General features: G+C 37.9%; 1 protein-coding gene across 1 annotated transcript in view; it reads left to right on the top strand.

Moving 5' to 3' along the window:
* The first annotated feature begins 2,592 nt into the window (after window positions 1-2,592).
* Window positions 2,593-25,677, top strand: part of TARBP1 (TAR (HIV-1) RNA binding protein 1) — a 32,266-nt gene continuing 9,181 nt past the window's right edge. Inside the window, exons 1-20 of the mRNA XM_015621113.1 lie at window positions 2,593-3,424; window positions 3,510-3,607; window positions 4,417-4,486; window positions 5,312-5,460; window positions 6,188-6,240; window positions 7,170-7,267; window positions 8,324-8,459; window positions 9,471-9,567; window positions 10,410-10,499; window positions 11,188-11,326; window positions 13,013-13,109; window positions 13,402-13,577; window positions 16,580-16,677; window positions 17,324-17,485; window positions 19,097-19,290; window positions 19,976-20,231; window positions 20,367-20,555; window positions 23,740-23,939; window positions 24,083-24,154; window positions 25,312-25,432. Of these exons, the coding sequence (XP_015476599.1) occupies window positions 2,593-3,424; window positions 3,510-3,607; window positions 4,417-4,486; window positions 5,312-5,460; window positions 6,188-6,240; window positions 7,170-7,267; window positions 8,324-8,459; window positions 9,471-9,567; window positions 10,410-10,499; window positions 11,188-11,326; window positions 13,013-13,109; window positions 13,402-13,577; window positions 16,580-16,677; window positions 17,324-17,485; window positions 19,097-19,290; window positions 19,976-20,231; window positions 20,367-20,555; window positions 23,740-23,939; window positions 24,083-24,154; window positions 25,312-25,432 (3,327 nt within the window). The remainder of the gene's footprint in view (window positions 3,425-3,509; window positions 3,608-4,416; window positions 4,487-5,311; window positions 5,461-6,187; window positions 6,241-7,169; window positions 7,268-8,323; window positions 8,460-9,470; window positions 9,568-10,409; window positions 10,500-11,187; window positions 11,327-13,012; window positions 13,110-13,401; window positions 13,578-16,579; window positions 16,678-17,323; window positions 17,486-19,096; window positions 19,291-19,975; window positions 20,232-20,366; window positions 20,556-23,739; window positions 23,940-24,082; window positions 24,155-25,311; window positions 25,433-25,677) is intronic.

Below are 25,677 nucleotides of genomic sequence, written 5' to 3'. Positions count from 1 at the left end.
TGTGTGATCACAGGGGAAAGCATTTACATAAGAACATGTATACATTTGTCCAAAAGAATATGCAGGTAACTAAAGGCACTGATTTTTTAACTATGAGTCCAAGGAAGGAACTTCAGTCCTCCTGTATTACTAAATTGGTGTAGAATTATGGGTTCTGATGAAAACAAATAAACTACTACTGTAAAGCATTTAAATTGTAAAATCAGCCCAAATTTGGTCAACTTGTTTTTATGCGCAGGAAACCCACATCATCAGTAAAGGTGCTGTTACAAAGTTCAGATAAAAATCAACAACAGTATGTTTCTCATCTTTGTCCTGCCTCTCATTGGCTCAGTAATAGTATTAAATGACATAGAGAGAGCCTGGTTAAGGGAGCAGAGTGTGAAGTAAGCTCTACACCTGGAGCTACAAGGAGCTGAGAAGTATTTTGTGGCCCTTTTAGATAGAAGTGGTCCGTGAAGGGGACATGTGCAGACTGGCCATTAGTTTGGAGGGGGCCTGAGAGCAGGGCTGGCTTAGGAAGAAGGCAGGAAGTGGTTGGGATAAGCTTGGAAAGTGGAGAAAACAGACCAGGACATGGTCTTGGGTGAAGAAGGGATATGTTTTGGGACTGTAGAGATGGAAAGCACAAATTTAGGGTGCTAGCATGAGAACACTTAACAACTATGGTTAAGTGGTTAAGAGGATGTGAATGGTGTGGTTCTTGACACATGAAAATTACAAAATGTTTGCTCGTTTTCTCTCTCTTAACACCATATCCACCTTTCTGGCTTGTTTTTGTTCGGTTGTTTTGTTTTGTTTTGTTGTCATAATGTCCCATTCAGAAGGTCCCCAAGCCAGACCTCCCTTCTTGTCTGATAGGGCAATCTACAGTGGACCAGTTAAAATTTAAATGCTGTTGTTTAAATTGGTGTAATAAGATTTGAGGTTTGGCACTCCCCTTTGAAAAAACTAAAGGCAGAGCAGAATTCAGACAAAAATGAAGAAACTGCACAACACATAGTATATTTGATTCTCTTTTGATTACTAGTTGTGCAGATTATTAACTCTTCATTTAGTTACAGATGCCAGGATGGGAAGAGTAAAACTGTAAGAAGAAGGGATCTTGTATAGGAAGATCCTATTCCTATTATTATAGGAAGGATCCTTTAATAAGAACAGCTTGACACTGTTTCAAGCCTGATAAAAGAAATTTCCACAATTCATCAGACTGCATGCTGTGAGTGGAAATGAAAAAAAAATACTAAAAAGCAAATAGAAAACCAAAATATATTATGGCATGTAAGAGATTTAAACTGTAAGTATACTATTTCCCGAAGTACATTGTAATAATTCCTCCTATGAAACATGTTTCTGTGTGTGTGAAACAAAGTACTAAGTTTTACTTTACATTTGAGTAAAATGTATAATTTGTACTGTTTTCTTGAGCTTTTACTAGATTCTGTAATTTATGTGTAACAGAACACAGGCAGAGTGTTAAGGCACACGGAAACCATGTTAGCTAGATGCTAATAATTAATTTCCACCTTCTTTTTCCAGAATATATTTTGCGGATATAGTCAGAGTACAGGCTCAATTCTACTAAGAAAATTCAGTGACTTTCCAATCAGTAAGCTCTCAAAGATAAAAAAAAATTCAAAAACGTTTGGAGAAAATGGATAGCCAGGAAAAGGAGAAACTCATGTGATTTGGAGAGGAGTGATTAAGCGGAACCTCACTTGGAAAACCTGCAGTAAGCCTTTCTTGTTCATTAGACTCTAAGCAACTACAACTTGGCCAAAGTAATGCCTACACCCATTAGAAACCACGTTGAGCTGTGCCAGGAATTTGCTATCCATTGCTTTCACAGGAACAGAAGGCTCCAGGTTTGCCTTTTTCTATGACCACATCTTCTAGGAGAGTAATTCGCCATCACTTTTGACGAGCAGATCTCTAAATTTCTAGTGTTTTTTCATGGGAATTGTAATCTCACCTGGTGAATTCATACTGACTGGAAGACAGCTTGATTTTCTGTGTTAGGCTTTGGCTGCACAGGAGTTGTTCTCTGGCTTCAGTGCTGGTGGCCTGGACCATCCCAACAAGCCAACAGCACGGAGCCAGCATCCAGGAATGCCTCTGACCTGAGGCAGACACAAAGGCATTCAGACAAACCTCTGCTACGCTGCGATGACAACAGTGACCGGTTTCAGCAACTTCTTTTGGCATAAATGGTTAGAACAAATAGGACAGATGAGAAAACCGGGCATTCCGTGCATTACTGTTGCCGGATCTTGCGTTGCAGTGCGCATGAAGAGTAGAGAGAGTTTTTACGGCCCACAAGGATGGAACTGTGCTCCCTCGAGTGAGAGGCTCGCACCTGAGGTATCTCCCTTAGGCCACCCGTGCTGGGCCAGGTTGCGCTTAGCAGCCACCACGGCGGGCAACACTCAGGCAGGCAGGCGGGCTATGACCTAAAGATGAAGAAAGAACATGTTAAACGCTCACACAAACCAGTCAATCACGCCGTGTTTTCGCCTCCCGCCGCCCCTCGTGGGCCCCGCCCGCCCCCGCCTGCGCAGCCGCCGCTCCTCCTCCTCCGCCTCCCCCCGCGCCATGGAGGTGGTGCTGGCGGACACGCTGCTGTCCCGCTGCGGGGACCGCGCCGCGCTGCTGCGGGCGCTCAGCGCGCCGCTCTCCGCCGAGCGGGCGGAGGCGCTGCGCCTGCTGCTGCAGCGCCTGGCGGCGGCCGTGCCGGCGGCGGCGGCGGGCGAGGCGGAGGCGCTGCGGCGGGCGGCCTGGGAGGTGGCGCTGGAGCGGTGCCGGCCGCTGCTGCGGGGCGGGGAGGGCGCGGCGGGGAGCGCGGAGCGGGCGCGGGCGGTGCGGGGCGCGCTGCGGCACTGCGTGCAGCTCTGCGGGCCGCCGCTGGCTGCGCGCCTCGCCCGCGACGCGCTGGCCGAGCTGGCGGCGGGCGGCGGGGCGGGCGCGGAGGAGGCGGCGGTGGAGGCGCTGGCGGCGGCGGTGCCGCGGCTGGAGGAGCCGGAGCTGCTGTCGCGGTGCGCGGCGGCGGCGCTGGCGCTGGTGCGGGAGGAGGGCGAGGGCGAGGCGGCGGCGGCGCTGGTGGCCGGGCGGCTGCTGCCGGCGCTGGGCGCGAACGGCGCGGCGCTGCCCCGCGTCTGGGAGGGGCTGCTGGGCGCGGGCGGGGCGCCGCGGGCCGGGCGGGCGCTGCTGGCGCTGAGCGCCTTGGCGGACGCGCTGCTGCCGCGGGGCCCGGCGGGGTCGGGGCTGGACGCGCGGCTGTGCCCGCGGTTCTGGCGGCTGGTGCAGGAGGGCCTGACGGAGCGGGACGGGCTGTGCCGCAAGCGGGCCCGCTACCTGCTGAAGCGAGCGCTGGACCTGAGCGTCGGCCAGCGGGCCGAGCTGCGCTGCCCTCAGGACGGCGGACACGGTACGGCCGGGCGGGCGGCGGGACGGGTGGCGCGGCCTGGCCTGAGGGGCCCCGAGAAACGCGTGTTCTTGTCTGTTTTCCTTAGAACCGAGTCTGTTTTGGTGGTCTGCTGAGAAGACCGAGCAACTCCTACAGTTTTGGGAGACTTACATTTTGATAATGGAAACTTTGGAAGGAAACCAGGTAGGAGCGCCGTAAAATCTGTGCCCGTCCGAGACAGACGTCCTGCCTCACTTGTGGCTTATGTGAACGGTTTTGTAGGGCAGAGTATGTCCAGTTTTATTGATTGAGGGTATTTAAGTCAGCAGTAACTGGAGTACTTTTGTTTCAACTCTTAAATATTTTAAACACAGCGTGTGTCATTCATTGGGAAAAAATTCAGAACTCTTCTCCATGATGGGAATACATCTGGTTAATGCAGTGACAGAAACGTGGAGTGCAGGTAATTGCAAGGCCAGGATAATGAGCTTAGTGAAAAACGCAGTTATTGCACATAATAGCCTCTCTCGGGCATAGGGGACTATGTCTGTATGGTAAAGTACCTGGGGCCTTGGATTAAAACAGTTTTGTGGGTCCAGCATACTCGGCAGAAAGATTCCTGTTGACTTGAGGCTTCCATAATTGTGTGGTATTGTGGTGTTAACTATTAGTAGTGTGCCCACCTCCCTGTAGTTATTTTATGTTATTTGCACATGATTGTCCTGTAACTGAGATACTGTTAATTTAAATGCCTGATTTTAGATATTTGTGCTGTTCTAATTTTTGGGGAATAGAATGCTTATCAGTAAGTACTTTTCTTAAAACACGGTAGCTGATTGAAGTATCAGGTTTTTTTCAACTGAGTGTTGCGTACCACAGGCTTTGCAAGTTTATTTAAATGTACTTCTGTTGTCATTTGCTGTATTAATGCTATTGATAGTGAATTCTCGTCTGAGTAACTGATAGCTTCTGGGTTTGAGATATAAACTATTTATACCTGATTTGCATTTCAGATCCACGTCATAAAGCCAGTATTACCAAAACTAAACAGTTTATACGAGCTTGCCATATCAGGGGATAAAGGTAAGATGGAACTCTTTCTACATAATCTCTTAAATATTAATCAATTAAGTTACACTTCTCTGTTTTCTTCTGTTTTAGTAGCAGCCTTTTTCAATGTTTTGTTTCTCAAGTTAGGTGTTTTCTGGATGGCTGTTCCAGTTTTTGTGAGTTTGCTCTATGCATAGGTTGTTCTGCAAACATGCATAGGCAGTGGCCACTCTGCTCTGAGAAGAAATCCTAGCATGTATACTTATTGCTTACTGTATTGTCTTGTAATATGATTTTTTCTGTCAGCAAATCCAAAAAAATTGTCATTTCCCACTGTATTTTGCTTGACTTAAGATAATGTGAAAATAAAGCCTGAGATTTTTGGGGTTGTAGAGGACAGTTCACCAGCACAACTTTGTAAAAAGGGGAAAAAACCCCAACACAATTTGTTAGAAGTAGAGAGAGGATAAATAAAATGAGTACTGGGACAGTGGGTCTAGGGCACATGAACACATGTAATTAGGTAGTGCAAGTTGTTAAAGATTTGTGAAGTGGTGAGGCTATTAATGTGAAACTTTTGCAGGTAAATACATTTGTATAAATAGAGTTGCAGGAAGAAGGATGTGGCACTTTTTAGTAATTCTGATTTGTAATTAATAAACTAGAGAGTAACTTTGGAAAACTGATAATTTTTAAATTAGATTTAGCAGGGTATTTTTATGAAACTAATAATATAGTCACATTTTTGAAATGTCCTGTGAATAGACTAGAACATTGTCTAGAATGTCAGCATGTTATGTATTAGTGTGTCACTGTCATTTCCGTGTCAGTTTAGAAGATTTCTTATTTGTTAAACAGGCCGTTGGCTGTTTCACCCATCGTGGCATGTGTGCATTTACAGACGGATGTTTGAGAGTGAGAATAAAACATTGACCAAGGAAGGAATTCTTCATTTTCTGGAGCTTTATGAAACAAAGCATCTTCCAAATTCGCTTGGTTTCTCAGAGGTAAGGCTGTTACTGCTACTTGCCACAACAAACAGATGTTCTAATTCGTAACAGATCTTAACACTAATTGCTTCAGTAGTTGGAATTGCATAAATTCTGTCTCTATAGTATAATCAGTGTATTATTGTATCCATAAAACATAAAATCCCCACACTTTAAAATATTCTTTATGTGGGAAGAAATACTAAAGCTTAAAAGTTTTGTTTATTACTCTTACGTGTGTATTGACTCTCCAAGCAGCCTACACTGTAGTAAGGAATGATGTACATTATACTATCTAAACTTCATAGGAGCATTCCCCTCAGAGCTCTGTTAACATCCCTGATTTATACAAATTAAGTCAGCATCTTGAGAGTAACTTGAAATAAAGTCAACCTGAATATGCACCCTAAATCTTTTTAATTGTTTTGACTCTTTGTCATTCTTCTATTTGATGTCTAAATCTATTTTCTCTATCTGTTTCCCAGCAGGATTTCTTATTTGCCTGCATCTTTTGCAATACTCTGTGAAGTGTATTTAGTGGAAAAATCTCTTTTCTTCTTTGCTCTCCCGGTCCCCCTTCTCTTTAGTTTCTTCCTCTTTGTGCTTCTGCTATTTACCACTAACAGGACTATTCTGTAATTTCTGGCTCTGTCCTTTAAAGTCTGGTGAAATGAATCTAGTTAGCTTCTATGTAACAGTGCCTTGGAAATGTACATTTCACCATTGTTCTTGTTTTCTTTTGCAGTTTGTTATTGGACCACTAATGGATGCCCTCTCAGAAAGTTCCCTCTACAGCAGGTAAACCACTGGTTTAATCAATCATTTATTTATTTAATTTCTGGATTGTGCAAAAGTGTTCTAATTACACTGGTTTAAGTGTGTGGGTAAAATCTTAACTAAAGGAAAACACATTAATACAAAATCATGCTTCTGAACTTTCTAACAGAGAGAGAGTTTTTCAGGAGAGATGGGTGGGTATGAACAATGAAGTATGGATCCAGAGACAAGACTTGATTGCAATTTTCAAAGCCCCTTGGTTGAATTGATGGTCACAGTCTTGAGCTGCTGGGGAAAGTCCATGAAACTAAGAGTTCACTGGATTGATGTGTTCGTTTTTGGGGAGCTAAAACTGACTGTCACTGGTGATAGTTTGAGTGAGGAGATTATGGATGAAGTGTAGTCACAATAGGTTGTTTTATCTAAATATGGCAGGACAAATGTGACCTCTGCAGGCACTTGCAGCAGTTATGCATTTCTCATCTCAGTCTGCAGTATCTTTCCCTGGACATACATGGGTGGGAATTCATGAGGTGAAGCAAATGCCACGTGTTTCAGTGTGTTAGATCTGTGTCAAATCAACACTTTATAATTCTAATCTTCTCTCTTAGCGTCTGTATTTCTGGTGGAACATGTTGGCAGGTGTAGAGGAGGGTGTATGTTTGAGTATACCAAGAATATACAAAGTTGTTACAGTTAATATCAATCTGAGAGAAAGCTACAGAATCTCTTGACTGATGCTAATCCTTAATAGCCAGGATCCTGAGGCTTCTGCTGAGACATAGACTGTCTCTGTTGGTCTGACGGAGTGTCACAGAATGACACTTTGTTTTTGTTTTGGGGCAATTCTAAATATTCTGAATTGGTTACATTTTAGATTAAATCGGTTACGTCTAATCCTAAAGCTGTTAACATGCCAGTTGTGTACCTAATGTTTTAAAACCCAACAGGATACCAGGTCAATCAATAGGAGACTGTCCTCCTTTGGGAATGAAGTTACAGAAGTTTTTGGCTACTTATTTCACTCTTCTTCCAGAGGAAGAAAAAGGTATGTTTCAGTTTCACCTTGATCTTTTTTAAAATAAGGAAACCCAGTAAAAACCACAGAGCTGTTTTTGATATGTCATGTAAGTGTTTGAGAGAAAAAAAAATAGTTGTCCTGTCTGGAGTTTCCAGAGAAAAGGTCTTCAGGGACTTGAAGGTATCCTGCAGTACTAAGCTACAGAATTGCTCTAGGGGCAAAATGATTTTGTTTTTATTAATGGAAAAGTTAAAAGCCCAAACAAGCTCCTGAGATCTGAATTGAACAGTACTTGGAGATATTTTTCTTTCTCTGCCAGACTTTTTCAGTCATGACTTATGTAGTGATGCATCCAAAAGAGCCCAGTCCAAGGGCTGAAACAGAATAAGGATTCTTTTATTGTGAGGTTTGGTGGAGGAAGATTTCTGAGACTCTTCCTAATTTCATTGCTAGTGTAGGCTGAAATGAAGACAACCAGAAGTTAATAATGGTCTAATTGGATCAAGTAAGGGTAGAATCAGCTCTCTTCAACACAGAAGAGAATATATCTGTATGTACAGGTATATTCTGGTAGGAGACACCTCACATATTTGTAATGCCACAGATGCCCTATTTCTCTGCCATGTCCCCAGGCATATATTTTATTACTAAACAAGGTCTGTGATTAGCCTGAGATGGGTACCCTGCTAACTCAAACTGGAGATGTGGTGGCTTGCTGAGAATTGCTCTGCCCATTCCAGCATCCATTTAACTGGTTGAATCACTGTGGTCAGCCATATCACAAACTCAATAGCAACTTTAAAAAACAATCGAGTTAAAAATCCATTCCTGAATGTGGTGATTAGTGCAGATGACCAAAGTCAAAATTAGGTTTATTTCTGTTTGTCCCTGAATCATATCACCTTACTGACAGACTTCTTTGGAATGTAATGTTTTTCATTGAAATGGTTAGGAAATTATTCTATTATCTTTAATTTAATTGTTAGAAATTAAAATAGCACTCTTCTGCTGCAGCTCTTGTTATTTAAAAGCATTGGAGAACACAAAATCACTCAGGGTTGTTTTGTTTACTTTTATTTTAAGGTAGCTTCCTGTTAAAATTTATTCAGAAGATGACAAGTAGGCATTGGTGTGCTGTTCCTATTTTGTTCCTTTCTATGGCTTTGGCATCTATCCCTTCATGTAAAGTACTTGGTGCTGAAGGACTTCATGCTTTAAGGTAAAATATATACTGCCTTGCGTTATTACAGCCTTCCTCCAAAGAAATGTGCTGACAGGCTGGAGAGCCAGAATTTGATTCATGTTTGTGACTTCTGAAGGGATGGTCGTGCATGGGAATATCAGACTCTGTCTCCTTTAGGTCTAATTTGCAGAGGAAAGCAGTTCAAGAACCAATGTAATTATATCTCTTTATGAAGTGTTTGAAAAAAAAAAGAATTTTTGCATTTTAGTTTTTTAGTTTCTACTTTTCTAGAATAATTTTCCCCCGGTCTTGCACATTTTCAGGCTGATGCATCTCACACTTCCTTTTCTTCTACTTGCATTACAACCTGCTTTAATAGCAGTTGAGGCTATATCAGGACACATCCTGCAGTGCTGGAAACGGAAAGATTCCTAAATAAAAGTCTAGGCAGAAGCTCTTGGCCTCACTATGGACCTTAATCTCACTGGTATTTCCTAAGTGTCTGCTTCCACTTCCTAGAGCCACTAAAAATCAATTGTCGTTCCAGTTTAATCAAATTTGAGCGTTTAAATAAAATCTTACTGGCGGTTGAAGGAATATTGGATAGAAGCAATTTACAAAAAGAAAAAAAAATGTTGGGCATGTCTTTTCTGAATGTTCACTGAATGTTTCTTCCAGTTCTTTGCTTAAGTGAGATTTTGATGACAAACATTTGTATACTTGTTACAGATAGAAATGCTTATAATAAATTACCAGTCTGAACTGATGTGATCAAGGGGAATGTTCCTTTAATGTTTCTGTTGTTCTTCTCCCCCTTTTTCTTTTGTCAGGTTTATGCTCATCTGAATTTTATTACCAGTTTTTGAAAGTAGTCTTGGTTCTGGATTGTTTGTGGTCTGGTCAGGCAGCTTTTGTGCCATACTTAACAGGTTATGTCTGTTACGTGCAATCTAATGTATTTAAGATGGCTAATCGTTATAAAATATATGAAAATGCTTGTATTTTTAAGTGTGTGATTTATACAGAGTGTATTTTTCCTCTTTGCAGAGATGTCCTCCAGTGTACTATGATTACACATCAGATTTTGTTGCGTGGAGCTGCTCAGTGCTATCTTCTTCAAACAACTATGCATTTGACAGATGTGGTCAGTTTGGGGTTTTGTGTTTTGTTTTATTTTAAATTTTTCTTTTTCCCTGATGTAATAGAAATACATTGACACTTATACAGGGTCAACAGTATTCAAAAAAATGGCTAAATGCAGTATTTATACGGATGTTATTGGATTTGCAATTTTTTAGTGATTATTTAAATTGTGCTATGTTACCTTTGGTTTTCCATAAGAAATTTTTTTTTCATTGGCTTTTATTACTTGATGTTTTATTTTGGGGTTTTCATGTGGTAGTTACCGTAAAAGGATATTATTCTATATCTACTGTATAAACTCAGGTTTTAGCAGATAGAAACTAAATAACTTTCCTGTAATTCCCAATAATAAAAGTATTCGTGATATTGGAATGATAAAAGTACCATTAGTGTTGAAATAGCAGGACTGTCGTTATTCAGTAATCAAAGTATTCCTGTTTTGTTTTATAGCTGGCTTTCTAAATAAATAGGCTTCCATGTTGTGTGTTATGGCTATAAATCTGTCTGAATTTCTCTTTAGAAATGCAGAAATAGTACTTAGGAGTGACTCCTAATCATTTACCTACATTAATTTAAAAGGTGTCATCAGTGAATAGCACTATTCTTGCAGTCATTAATTTATTTTCAGATAGACCTTAATACTTGGAAAAATTAAGTTTCGTTCCTTGGTACAGATATGTTGGTCCTAAAGAGGCAGAAATTAGTCTGAATCACAAAAAAGAAAAAGTAAATTTCTTTTACTAAAACTTGCCAGATAAAGTCAAACTTCTTGAGTTGTCATATAGGTTATTATTTGTTGTATATTAATGTTGGCAGCTACTGTATCTTGGTTAATTTCTTCAGGAGAAAGTGTCCTTCCCAGAAGTTTCAAGCTTTCTTCTGTCCCTCAGACCAGAGGAGTCCCTAAGAAGAGATACTTTATTATGGACAGAGGTGAGAGCTGAAGCTGGTTTTATGTTCATCCAGCCCGTCTCTGGCAGAAATAATAATCTCACTGGCAAGGGACAAATGTGCATACCACATAGAGTGAGATTGTAAATTGTAAATTTTCACGTTTTTATGACTTTGCAAGATGTAAAATGCTGTGAATAAAAATTCAAAGATGAAATAAGTTTTTGTATAGTATATATGAGAGCCAGCTGATCATGTAGCCATAACTTTTGGTTACTTGTACGGCCATATAATGATAGAGTGATTTTTTGCATAGTGTCTTCTTGTCACGTGCTCTGTACATTTCATCTTGCTCCATTCATTTTTGGCATACAAATTAAAAGAAATCTGGTCTCGCTAGATTACACTGGAATGGAAGAAACCCTTTTGAGATAAGGGAATTTTTACCAGTCTTGCTTAATTTTAAGAGTTGTTCTTTTTCTTACATTGGTACCACTGATTTTTTTGGGGGTGTTGTGAGCTGCCCTTTGGAAGAACATTTTCCTATGTGTGGTTAGAAGGGAATAGTCTGCTAAGGCTCTTGAGGTAGTTCTGATGACCACAAATCTTGTGGGTTTGCTGATGTGAGAGTTTGTATTTGACAGTGCTCTGGTGTGCTGCTGTGGAATGAGTGATGTCAATGCACAGCTGCCAGCTGTGGTCAGGGAGTGATGTGCTGTTCTTAATTCAGCTTTGCAGTTGGTTGCAAGTGAATGACAGGTGCTTCAGGAAGTCTGTAACCTCTGATTTGGAACGTCAGGAGGCATCATCGTTATGTCAATATGTGCGCAGTCTTGTTGGGGAGTACCTTAAGACACCTGCAGCTGAAAGTAAGTTAAATGTGTATTAATAAAAACCACTATTTTAAAGAGAATTAAAAAAAAAAATAATTACAGCAATCCCTTGTTTTTAGAAGAATGTTCTTGTTTGGTTTTTTTTCATATTGCACCTGTTCAAGTTCTACCCAGCCTGTGTATTCACAGTACTTAAGTTTGAACCTTATTCAGTAATTCTAGCTTTCCTCCATAAATTCAAGTCCTGCAGTGTTAATTGAACATTAAGTCCTAATATTCAGGTTTAATGCTGCCCTGATGCTTGTCCATTAGATTTATTTTGTCACTCTTTTGATGGTGTCTGAAAATGCTGGAATGCAGGGGGGAGAGGAAAGAGCAAGGGAATATGAACCCACACAGGTTCTGTCACCTTGCTCAGCTTTGTAAAATGACCAAGTATTTTTATAGAGGGAGAGGCCATAGAGTGAGGCAGCTTGTCAGCCCACTGCACGCCTTCCTGAGTTGTTACATGCTTCTGATCTTGGACAGGGGGTGAGCTGCCACATCTTCTAACCAAAAAGGGTACTTTGTAGGCTCTATAAATCTGCAGATAAATTACAAAGGGCCTTCCTTGTTCACTGCCACATTTTGAATTATCTACAGTGTCAGGTTAGTGTCTTCATTTAGATGTTTTAAAAGGAGTAGCGGTTTGATTTTTTTAAATACTTCAAATTTTGTGTGGCATTTGCAGTTGTCGAGAATATTGTATAGTTTTATATTGTCAAAAGTCAAAATGGAACACTTTCTAAGTATTATATATATAGGAGATCAAAAAGCTAGGTCAGAGTTTGCTGATCATAAATAGCTTCAGAAACTTCCTGCAGACTGGGAAACTTCACTTGATTGTCTTACTGTTAGAGATGTAGTAAGTAAATTCTCCCTGTTTATGATCCAGGGTAAATTTGCTAAAAATTTTGGCAGATCTTCTCTCCTTCCTGACTCCTTTGTTCAGTCCTTGGTCTATATTTTCTGCAATTCCATGGCAATCATCTGCATTTCACTTGTAAAAAGTGATGTTTGTATTTCTGGTTTTATATGAAACTTTACTACTAAGCAGCTCTTTAAAGAAAAATAAAAAAAAAGAAACATGTCCAGCTGCTTGAATTGGACTTCCAAAGTGTGTTTTAGTTTCTAAATTCCCAAAGCCAGAAACATCAGTTAAAAATACCCCTAAAATCCCCCAACTTATGTACTGCTATTTAATAAACGTTTTATAAGTATGATGATGTAATTTATATAAAAGATCGATAAAAAGAGAAACTTAACTTAGTCTTTTTTATAATTTCCTCTTTACAGAATAGTTTTAGCTCTTTATGTGGTTAGTTCTTTGGTCAAAATCACAGCTGGTGTTTCAGATGAAGCATAGTGGAATTATGTTCTTCATTAAATTAATTTGAATGTGCTAATGCATTTTTTAAAGCAATGGAAAAGTCTGTTGTGAACTGTTACATAATATATGATACTACATAGTATATTGAGTAAAATTTATTTGAGCATAAGGGTCACTAGTGTTAGAGTTTAATTTATGTATAAAGAATGCTGAAAATTAGTAATAATACTTGTTAGCATTAATTGTTTTTGTCCTATTAATTTAGTAAAACAAGTTACAAAGCCAGAGGTTTTAGAAAATAATGCAAAGGTATTTTTTAGTTACTGTGGAAACCTTAAAATATCTTTAATCAGGAGAAAATTGCTTTATGCCTGACTGGTTTGAAGCTAAGCTTGTCTCAACAATGATTCTGTTGGCTGCTGACGTGGAGCAGATGAAGAGTAAATACAGGTAAGTATGAAATACCTTATTTTACATTTCTGTCTTTTTCAATCTCCTCATTCCTGAAGGATCCAGTAGAAGCCTGATGAAGTTGGGAAGCTGTCCTCTTTTCTCTGTAGACTTTCGATCAGCCTGATCATTCCTTAGGCCTTGTCCAGCTGTTGCTGCAGTCATACTGGGTAACATTCTAAAGATGCTTAAGTGTCTTGGAAACGTGTCCTGTTTATTTCCCTAAGTAACTTCAGCACTTAAGGCAGATACTCAGAAGAAGACTTTCTTTTTAATTTTTGTTTTTGTGTAGTGGAAAAAGCAACATAGAGTGGATTGAACTAGAGGCTTTCTTGAACCCTCTTCTGGATGTCTTGATGAAACTTGGCAGTAATGCTTACATACCAACACTGAAAACAGATAAAAGCCTTCAGCTTCTCTTGAAGTTATTGCAGACCCGTTCGTTAAAATGTTCCAATACGCAAGATGGTTAGTGACATCTTCAGTCTACTGTGTCTTCTGTTCATTACAGTCTTAACTACACCTAAGCTACTTAACTGTTTTATGGCTATAGTGTCAAACTAACGCTAGCCTAGAAGTGGTAAATGTTAAAGTTGGCAATCTGGCATGTCTATTATACATCATGAGCTGTGGGTCCAATCTTACAGGTGTCCTAAGGACTGGGAATTGAGAATGTGGAAGCCTTCTGAGAAAGTTATTGTTACCCACTAGGGTTAGATTATCAGTTAAAATTTGAAGAGTGTGACTGTGTTGCAGGTATTTATAGGCCTATTCTTTGCAAATGAATGGATTCCATAAATCATTTAGATGCTTCAGAGAAAGAAGTTACTACACAAACCCAAACTAACCTGCTTAGTTGCCACAAGTTTAGCCAGAGTCTTCCCTGAGTGCACAAAGTGATCCTGCTGGGCATCCTCTTTTCTCAGTTGTCTGGTAGGCTAGGAGGTTCTCACTGAAATACAAGCCTGGTGATCTGTCTGTCTGGGAGTGTTGCCCCCCTCACAGATTTAACTTGTAGACCTTTCAGGAGAGTTTGAACAAGAGCTACTGAGTCCTTACTGCTCCTTTTGAGAGAACTTAAGTCAGTTTGTAACCAGAGTAGACCAAAATGCTTTTCCTGAGAGCAAATTAAAAATTGCAGTATTATTTTCATGGAATTTGGGATGCTGAATGGGAATAGGAGGGATCTTGGTGTTTGGTTTCTGCTCCTTGTGATTATTTTGGGATTTTTTTCAGGGTGTTAATAACATGGAATAGAAGAGTAGTTTTGGAGTGGGGAGGCTCCATATCTAGGTTCTTATTTGTAACAAAAATAGTTTCATTTAGTTCATATAGTTTATATATCCAGGTTTCATACACATGTCTAAGTGCAGCCCCAAATAAATGCCTACCCTCATTTTAGTAAGTGCTGTATGCATTCAACCCCCCTGCCCCCTTAAATTTTTGCTGTTTGTGTGAAATACTGGGCACTACTTATGCAGGCTTTTGAAGTTAACATTGAGGCATGGTCTCTGACTGTTGAAGTGGGTTTCTTGAAGTGAACTGGACTGGAAGAAGTGTCCACTGAGCTGCCACTGTGCATTCAGCCTACAGCACAAGGATAGAACAGGCCTGAAACAGAACCCTATGAAATACATGCAGGCTCCTACTAGTTTTTTAGTATCAGTAATGAATAATTTCCTTGTGTGCCTTATTTCTTTATGTGTTTGCTAATGTACCTGCAATGGATTGCTCCTGCTTTGGGAATTTTGACACCTGACATGGCATGTTGAGCTCTGCTAACAGAGTTCCAAAGGTATGGCAAGGCTGAGCACTGCAGTGTCCCCATCCTTTTGAAGGTCCCTAGAGATGCTCCAGTAGAGCCCATTATCAGTCATTTGAGAGGCTTTCTGAATTGCATTGTAGTTTTATGTTAAACAAGGATTACTTGGCTTAAAATTATTTTCTACAGTGTTTTTGTGCTTCTTCCTTCTGCACAGGAGAACCAAATAATGCATCTTTTTTTTTTCTGTAGCTGTGAACTGACTGAGGTGAGGGGTAGGAAGATTAAGGCTGTGTAATACCAGAGTTATGTTTCTGTGTTGATTCAATGGGAAGTGAAAAGTCCTGTTTGTCAAATGGAAAACAATAAAGTGGTAGGGAGTAATAAAGGAATTTAACCTTGTAAAACAAAAATAACAACAAGTGGGAAGTGTGGGGATAGACATGACTGAAATGCATGCTGAAATCATCAGCATTCTTCTACAGTTCTTGCTGTTGTTAGATTTCATTATTTTAAACAGTAAGATTTTGGTAATTATTATCTTTTGCTAGTGTTACAGAGCCACTGGTAATGAATTGGGTTTTATGTCCAACATGCTTATCTGAAGTTTTTATGTATATAAATTGCAGAAGATGTTTTAGTGATTTGAGACCTATGATGACACATGATGAATCTGACATAATTAAACTGTTGGCTCTAAACAATTTAACCATTAAAAATGTAGTCCAATGGGCCATTTTAGTATGGAATATTAAAAGTAAGTACAATATGGACTTGGAACTTCAGGAAAGATTTCCCTTTATATTTTTACTTCCATTTCATAATAGTTTTTCTACATGAAGTGTTACTCATGAAGGGTCACATCTGGAAAAAAACAGCAACTGTAGCCTCTGGGTAATAGTCCCCTAAATACTGAAACCAGTGAGTGGTATTTTTAAAACCTGATGGCTATGCAGAGTGTTTTACTCCATTTTCATACTGAGATGTTATTTCCTTGGCTTTCAGCTAGCCCTTACCCTTGAAACACAGACTGAAGTGTGTTTGTGGTTAAATATGTTTTACCCAAGTGGCCTACTCTCCCTTGTGTATAAACTTGTGTCTTTGTGAAATACTATATATGTGAGGTATACATGGTAGCCCAGCCTTATCTTCTAGACAATACCACATTTTGTGTCATAATCTTGTATTCTCATTTACAGCCTGGAAGCTACTGGCCTAAAATCTTTTAAGATTACTATTTCCAAAGATAAATTATTCCTAAACATAAAAAAAACCCCAAAAAACACAACCAAGAACCAGAAAGCCCCCCAAACCAGTTTTCAAGTCTATAAATAGTAGCAGTGGAAAAGTATATTTTTCCCACATAAAAGTGAATTGCTGGATATGGGAGCTTTTAGTTTTTATTAAAGACGAAGTTCATTAATAAGCTGTTTGTGCAGAAGGTTAAGAGTAGGAGGTCTTCTGTTCTTGTGTGAGTTTTGATTCACTAATACACATTGTGAATCTCAGGAAATAATATAATCTGGTTTGATTCTTTCAGCCTTATGGCCTACATTACAAAGGAGTACAGAGATGTTTTAAGTAACTTTTATTTATTTGAGTACTATTACTGTATAACTTTGTGACATAAGTTAATCTGCATGATTTAATAAAATTCTTAAGGGAATTGTATTTCTGTATATATACTTTTGTTTTCCCCTCCACACAGATGAGGTACTGTCCTTTATCTGGAAATCTCTTGTGACACCTGTGGAGAGTATTCTTGAATTTGTTCTCCGACGGCTGACTGCCAATGAATTGAGCACTGTAAGTAATGATTATGAGGCATACTTTGGTGTGGTTTTGCTTGTTAATTTGATTTACCAGTGTTCCTAAAGTTCATTTAAAATCTTCAAACACTTAGAAAGTCAATTTGCATAGAAACATTTCTGTTAACTTTTTTTTCAATGGGCACAGTAAGAAGGAAAAAAAGTGTCTTCACAGGAAGTGTTTGTAGTCTGCATTTCTTATTTCTTCTTAAATCTAAAGAAATCATATAGTAACAAATCCTGAGTATCATATACTGCATGATATCTTCTAGTATAGCTGTGGACATAAGTTGTTAGGTGTTTGGAGACTTTTAGTACTCAGCCTGGCTATCATCTTTTTGCCTCTTATCCTGTTTCCTAATTGCTGTGGCCAGTGGTTCAGTTTCTATCCCAAAGAAACCTGAGACTTTTTAAGTAAAGCAAAAGTTAAGTTGAATCAGGAGAATGGCATCTGAAAGTCAGTTTTTAAGATGTAGACATTAATAACCTCTACCAAACAAACCCCAAAATTAAAAGTTATTCAATTGCAATGACAGTTGTGTTTTTCCTTCTGCTATCATTGTTGCAAGTGGTTTTCTTTCTGATTTTCAGTTTAATTTTCCTCCTCTTACTGATTTGGATTGCTGTTGTTTCCTCACTTTTAGGTTGGCGACCTGGACCGTTGTGATCTGTACTTGGCTTTAATTCCAGAGATGGTCAGTTTGTGCTTGAAAGTCAACTGGAAGAAAATACCATCTATCAAGAATTTCCTTTCATCCTTAGTAAATGCATCTATTCGTAATCTTCAGGAGAGAAATTCTGAAAAGGTAATTTAACATTATTTACAACAATAAATATTAAAATAAAACAAGCCAATAAGTAGTAATTTAAATATATGCTAATACAGTATTTAGATTCTGCAATAATAATTATGTAGACATACTATAAATATAAGTTAATATATAATCATTTATTTCTATTATGATATTTATAATGCATAATATGATTATATATAACATGAAATTAAATAATAGTTTGTGTGAATGTGCATGTGCATATATATTCCCTAACACAAATGTCTTTATTTGGCAGTGTAATATGAATGCATAATATTTATAGCTAAGATTTTTAGTACTTTGTTTTTTTTTATATTGCATTATTTAGAAGTCTGTATAGCTAAAGTAGAATTCTTACTGTAATCATGAACTATGTACTCAAAGACATTTTTCTCAAATATGAACTAATCTTTCTGATCAAGATTAATAAATGAAAATGTCTTTGGTGTTTGTTGACTTCAAACCTGGAACATACAGAGAAAAAGAAACTCCAGAACCCAGCATTACTTTGGCTTTTTCACATAGTTATGTTGATTGCCCCACAGTTGTATGTTAGGGTACTATATCTGAAATAGATAAATTTTCAAAATGTAAAGAAACATTAATGACTTCCATTAAAAAAAGGAGATTTAAATTAAGATTTGTTGGGCAGTATAAACTTTGGTCTTATTATTTGGTACTATTGTTTTGCTCAAGAATAGTTAATAACACCTTAAAAGATTTTCAGTATTTGATTAGCTAGGTTTGCATTTTACCAGAACAAAGAACTTAATTTATCTTAATAAAATTAAAATACTTCATTTTATTTTTTCCCTTCGTTTATGTGTATTATATACTTATTCCAGTAGTTTCAAAGTAAACATTTTCTGGTTCAGACTTAGTGCTCACTGGGGGCTTTAACAACTTATTTTGAGTTCAGGGGAATAATATTTTCATGATGGTTTCTTCAGCTGCACATATAGTACCTCTTCAATTTCAGAAGAAAGGAGAAAATGCTGAGTAATTACAGATGAGAAAAGTCTTTTCTGTGCTCTAGACAGCCAAATGTAGTTTGGAGATATTTAAATAACATCAAGATTTTCTTACTGTACAGGCATCATATGCTTACTGGCTTTTTTTTTTTTTTTATGAGACTTTTAATTCCATGCCTCTCTGAATGTGTATGTCTATCACACAAAATAACCATGGCATGGTTGTGATCTTTGGGTGCTTGGAGGAGCTACTGTGTCATATTCTGAATTTCTGATTAACTGGACCACATCTTTTGTTCTAATTCCTCCCCAGCAATTTGTATGAACTATTGCCTGGCAAGATAGGAGTGTTCCATCACACCAAGCTGCCTGCACTTAATGCCTAAGTGACTGTAATTTGGAAGATTTATGCTTCTGTCAGTGCTTGTAACTTGCAAGTGATTGCGCTGACCCAGCCCAAGCCAAGCTGCGTTAGGGAGGAAAATACAGGAATAGAAGGATGCAGAGTTTCTACCTTATGGTGTCTGTGGTGATGCAAAGAGGAGGATTATTAAAAGTGTTAGTATGTCATTTGTATTGTAAGAGAAGAAGTTGGTGTGTGTTTGTTCATGTATGATTTGGTTTTACTTAGGAGCCGAAGGTTAAGGAGCAAATTAGAAAAGTGGCTAGCATGGCTTCACTTGCAGCTGTATGTGAGATAATGGCTGGGAAACTGGAAGTGCACCTGGAGCCTCTGCCTTCTGTGGATGCTCTGAAGAAATTCATTTCCTTTTCTCAATTCAATGAAGTATTAAAGAAGCCGTCTTACATTGAAGAAAAAAATAGGTATGCCTGCTAAAGCTTCGGTAATTCTTAGAATAAAGTTGATTAATGTGAAGCAGTGGTTAAGATGTTGGTTTTTCCTGTTCTTTAACAACTTCTTGCCAAGATAAAAAGGAAGAATTCTGTAAACAAACTGTGCACTCTGTTGCTCTTTCATCTTAACAGCCAGGTTTTAGAACATTAAAGCAGCCGTAATTGATCAGAGCAAAGGTTCTTTTGTTAAGTCCTCTAGTTCTGTGAAGCCAGAGGTAGCTATGAACAGTGCTTACCCTTAGGCCAGATTAAATATATGTACACTGCAGAAAGCCATGACATGTGCAGAAGCAAGTTTAAATGTAAATTATTTACTGTTGGGAAGGGAAACCCAGAGGAAGCCACAGTGCCAAAACCCAAATACTTGGGTAACAAAAAACCACAGCCAGCACATAGTGATGTTTCTACTGAATAATGTCACAGGTGTTTGACTAATGAGACTGACTAAGTCCATAATTTATTTGAATTTTTTTAAAAAAACACTTAATTTTTAGATTTCTTTTCCATGTTTCTCCACTCTTGCCGTGAACTGTATAAATCTTAGCACCTTGAAGTAAGACAGAGGGTTTGTCCAAATAAGCACGTCCTGATGGAGTAGGAATGTGCAGGATAAACCTAACACAATATTTATTTAAGGAAAGTATTTTTTTCACAGCTTAGGTGAAGAAACGACCTCTCAAGGATGGGGGAAGATTGTTGCACGCTATGTTCGTGACCAGTGGATTTGCCTCCACTTCATTTTAAATTCATTTGTAACATCGGCTCAAGGGTATGAAACAACTTCAGTAATGTCACTGTCTACAGTTGAGAGGTCAAAAGAAATTCTACAGTCTGCATTAGAAGCCCTATCTATTCTTCCTTCAGACCAAGTTTTACCTGTGTTTGACTGCATGAAAGTCCTTGTTCCCAAGGTAAAAGATGAACCTGCACAGTACGAATAATTTTTTGGGTTGTTTTTTTCGTTTTGTTTTGTGTTTTTTTGTTTGGTTGGTTTTTTGGGTTTTTTTTTGTTAAATGTAACACTTTTTTCATCTCTTTATTTACAGCTTCTGGACTCATCAGAGGGTCTCTGCATAGAAGCATTTGATTTGGCTTGGAAAATTATATCCTCTTTGAGCAACACACAGCTAATATTTTGGGCCAACCTAAAAGCTTTTGTTCAGTTCATCTTTGATAGTGAGGTTCTAGCTGTTGCTGCAAGTGCAAAAGGTCAAGCATATACCAAAATAAAAGAGGTCAGTTTCAAGAATTCTTTTTTTTTGAGATGGGAACATAAATTTTGTCTCAATGTAAGATTGTATTTTACACTTTATTTTCCCTTCAGCTACTGTTGTGAACTTTTAATTTCTGAAAAAGCACAGGTTTGAGAGTGTCAAGATAAAAGACCTGAGAATAAGATTGAAGATAAACAAATATGTTGTTTGTTCTTGAGGCACAGAAAATGACAAGTACTGTGTCTTTGATTTTTAGACTGTTCAATATCTTCTGCATGCAGTAAGATTAGTTTTTTTCATTTATTTTATTTTTACATAAAAATGAAATTCTTCCTCTTGACTGTTTTGTTTAGGATTTGACACCTGAACTGTCAAACTATTAATATTCTGGGAAAATTATGCCTTCTTCTAATAGTTTACTCTTTATGAAATTGCTGTCTTAGAAAAGTTATAACAGTTCAAAATTTTGTAGGTGCTATTGGATAAAGCATTTTTACTGCTTCTTTAAAGGCTTCTTTTCCTCTGCTTCAGGTGTAGAGAATAAAAACACACAGTCACCTTAAGAGTTCAGTTTAATCCTGCATGATTGACCTGCTTCCAGAGTTAAGAAGAAAAATGCAACCTTTATTCTTCTTTTGTAAGATTTATGCAGCTGCCAGAACTCCAAGAGTTCTCACATATGTCGTAGTACTCTTTTTTTTATTAGGTCCAGAAAACTGTATTTAGTACTGGGGATGTTGGTTCCTTTTGGCTTTATGCACTGCTAAGCTGTTAGCTACTTCTTTTTACATAATCTTTCTTGGGGATTCTTTCTATTTCTTTTTTTCCCCTTTAAGCATTAATTACGTATTTGTGCAGAGCAGTCCACAGTGAGTGCAAGACTTTAGCTAGGGCAGTAATGCACTGTGAACTGTCTGCCAGTGTATTTGCTTAGGTTTACTGACACGTGTGCTGTTTTGTGCTTAGCACAAAAATCACATCAGGAGGGGTTGCAGTTTTGCTTTGAAGTCACCATAAGTAGCCCCATCCTGGTGTCACACTCAAAGCTGTAAGTAATAGCAAGTTTCAAATTTATTTTCAGCCCAGACACACCAAAATTATTTTAAATAAAATACAGAGAAATGGACACTTCCTAGCTGTTTAAAAGTGCTGTGATATATCCTTATTAGCCTTAATTACCTTGAAATGTAGTCCCATTTATTTTCTTTGTTTTTTTAAAAAAATTGCTTCAAATGAATGTTACTGGTCTCTGTTTTAAGCACTTAGAATTTGTAGTCTCCCTGTGGACCCAAGCCAAGATATGGTAAATTATCTCTTCTGTTGTGGAAATTGGTTGGCTTTTACTTTTAAGGAATATCTATAACAGCTAATTGTATGCTCAGTGTCATAATAACTAATGAGCTAAAGTTAGTATTTTATTTTTCTTGATCTTAAAACTTGTTTAAATTCTTAGAGTTACTGCCTTAACTTCAGCATTAGTATTTCAAGCATTATGTAAGGTGTATTTTGCCTTGTTGAGTGTTGAGTCCGTGTGACAGCTATCCCATTGTCTGCAGTGGGACATTCCATGACAGCAGGCATCAAGGAGCTAATGAAGGTCTCCTATACTCAACAAAGGGCATCTGGTCGAGCCACCTTCTGCCCCTTCATAAGAAAATGAAGATAAAGTTCCCAAGCAAGTGCCTACTTATGTATATTCTTATTCTAGTCCTCGGCAGTCCCCGTTGCCATTGACCTGCTTTGCAGATGCTGTGCGGTTGTAGCTAAAGAGAAGAAAAAATGGAACTGCCTGATCTTGATTTATCACAGAAGCACAATTGTAATTTGTCTACCACAGTGTGCACTCTGTCTTTTTAATAGTTGGAAGGGGTGGAGCAGAGGGGTATTTTTGAGTCAAAAAAGGGAATGCTTATGGTAATAGCTATGGTAATGTTGAGAAGGGCTTCCACAGAAGGTACCCAGAGCACTGTGTTCTTTAGCTTAATTTCTTCTGCTGCACTCTTTCCTTTGGGATTATTCATATGTTAATTATGCTAGAACTTAAATATCTAAAATTTTTTGTGTGTGTGCTGAACTCTCTTAGTGAAACAGTTGAAGAAAAATTCAGGATTCAGAAATGTGTTGTAAATGCTCTTCTGCTGCTTCCCTACAGGTGAAACAATGGCTCAATTTTGGAATTACTAGGAAAGTTAGCCTGTCTTTGCACTAGAAAATAGGTTTGAATTCTTGGTAAAAGCCCCACATGCTTCTAGCATAGAGCTTTCTTTCCAGCAAGTGTTTCTTCAGACTGCATTGCAGTATTTCAGTTTTAAATTCCTCGTGAACTCTCTTGGTGCTTTAATGCTTAGCAGTTCAGAACAACTTCCTCTATAAAACCAGCATTATTGTCAAAGAATTGTCACATTATCAAAACTATAATTTCAATGCAGGGAAGCAAAGCAGCTTTGTCTATTAGGAGCTGTTACACCTTCTGAAAAAACATTTTCACGGACAGCTCTAACTGCTGTCTAGAAAGGAATTCTTAGAAAGCTTTACCTGTTCATTCTGCATCTCCCTGCCCTCTCCCAAATGCTTGCAATTTCTTAGGAAAAAAAATATACTTTGTAAGTGAAATTTACTCTTGCACTTACCTTAAGGAGGAGAAAGAAATATTTTGGGGCCATTTTTCTAGTTCTGTTTTATTTTTCTTCTTTTTAGAGAAGCTTTAGATAGCAGCTTGAAATATTGTAAATATGCCCTCCTTAAAAACAAAAAATAAATGGTACCAAGACACTTCTTAAAATATGAACTTTGACATAAATGTAGAACAGAACTGGTGATGTGGCTGCTTATGTAAAAAAATTTGCTTAATGTTTAACTTTTTCTTAATTGGTAAGGATTGATAAAAACACTAGGTTTGTGCACATGAAGTAAGCCCTGGCTCATTTGTTCCACTTACCAGGAGATTTGTTTAAAGCATCTGGCATTGTATCTGTTTAAGCAAAGATTAGTTCTGGTTTTTGTTATGAGAAGCAGATACTGGGCCAGTTGTTCACCTGTTCTTATAATCAGGGAATTATAAATAGCTTGAAGACAGCATTAACCTGAGCAGAGATAGGATGAAAAAGACCATGATACCTATTAAAATAGATAACACTGCAGTTTTAATCTAATAGATCTGGCACTTCTGAAAACTAGATTTTGAATCTTCTATTTCTTATTTCAGATAATTTTCAAGCTCATAGATCTGTCCACTACAAAGACTGGAGTCTTCAATGTAGTCCTTAGTCATTGTTGTCAGTCTTGGATATTTCCCACTGTTGATGAGAGAAGTGCCTTGACAAATGCTTTCTTAAATGCTGGAAATTACAGTGAACTTATCACTGAGGCTTGTGTCTTTGGAACTGTATTTAGGAGAGATCAAAGGTATAAAAGAAAAATATTTGATTTATATTTTACAGTTTTGTGTGGTTTTTTTTTAAACTTTGAGATAATGACTGAAAAACTGAAAACAGGTTTTGTATGTTATTCTGCTAATCTTGTTGCTTTCTCTTCTTTCATCTCTGAAGACACATTCAGGATGTGCATGCCTTCATAGAAGATATTGGAGAAAAATGTGCAGCAAATGTTGTTACAGAAAGGTAATGCTTTTGATGATACATCTTACAGTATTTATGAATGGTGTCTTTGTCTTGGTTGATGCTCTGATAGGAAAGATGCTGATTTTGAAGTCAGCTGCTTACCATACAATCATAGAGTATCATGAGTTGGAAGGGGACCCACAAGGAATACGTTCACAACCTTTTAAAATGCTAGTAGGAGGGTTTTACATCACATTATATTCATAATTCAAATACAAACTTTAGAAAAATGGATTTTCTAAATAAAGTGGGAAATATTCTAATAAGTGGGAAAATATATCCCACTTATTAAATCTGACTGTGGCTGAAATAACTACTTGCTCATTGTCTCACCTCAATAAAGTAGGACTTTTTAGGATGCTGAGCTAGTATATACCTTGTTATTGTAAGAAAGACAGGTAAGAAAGTCAGGTTTTAATGCAGTCAGATTTTGAGCTTGGCTTTTTAACACTGGTTGCAAGCCCTTTGCCTCCAGCCTTTGAAATGGGGATGTTAGCTACTGGATTGTTGTATTTTTTTATAGCTTCACTCCTCCTAATTTTTAGTCAGTGGAAGAAAGTCAGAGAAAAAAGTTCTGACACCTTCTTTTCAGAAATGCTAGTAATTTATAAAACCTGAGCTTTTAAAAAATTCTGCTGCAAAAGTTCACTACTCCTGTATGTTCTCCCAAAAGCTTTTTGGTAATCATATCTTGTGATAGTCTGCAGCTGTCACAACCTATAATGTCATTAATTTTACTCTTGCCATTAATTATTATAGATGTCTGTAGTTAACTAATAGGAATAAAGTGTTGTTTGGGACTAGGTATTTGACCAAGCTAAGCATAAATTAGTTGTTAAAAGGTTACAGTTTACAGGCACAAAATTTCAGAAGCTTTCTGATACAGCCTTTTTCTATAGAAAAAAAATAAAACATCTAGATATTACTGCAGAACTCTGCATAGACTCAGGATCAGGTTGTGAAGTCATTAATTTTTTTCATCACCAATGACAAACAGATTTTAAAATTCCAGTTCTGGGTATTTGCATCTTGTCTCACTGTAGACAACTTGATGGCTGTTTGTTAAAGATGATGTTTGGTACTTTTTTATAATTTAGGAATTGCCTTTATGTCTAAACAGGTGGAGTTTGATTTTTGTTTTTATTAATATTTTACAGTCCAAATCGAGATGATCACTATGTTCGCATTTGTGCTGTTAAATTTCTGTGCTTGTTGGATGGATCAAATAACTTGCATAAGATGTTCATGGAAGACATTTTCATCAAGCTACTCGATAAGGTAAAATTAATTTCTCTTGGTAGATAAATGTAGTTTTAATACAGTTAGTATAATGCAAAATATTTACAGTTGATACGGGATGCATTTATGGTTGGTTGTGTAGCATCTCTCGATTTGCCAAGTAATTTGGCTTTTCTTTGCCATGAGACAAAAGTTGAATAATTCAGTCAAAATAGTAAAAATTGCCTTTGGGGTTTTTCTCTCTTTTTAGAGGATATTTTGGCTTCCTGGAACATTATCCAAAT

Source organism: Parus major, chromosome 3, assembly GCF_001522545.3.
Source record: "Parus major isolate Abel chromosome 3, Parus_major1.1, whole genome shotgun sequence".
NCBI classification, from domain to species: Eukaryota; Metazoa; Chordata; class Aves; order Passeriformes; family Paridae; genus Parus; species Parus major.
This window is presented reverse-complemented; position numbering and strand designations above follow the sequence as displayed.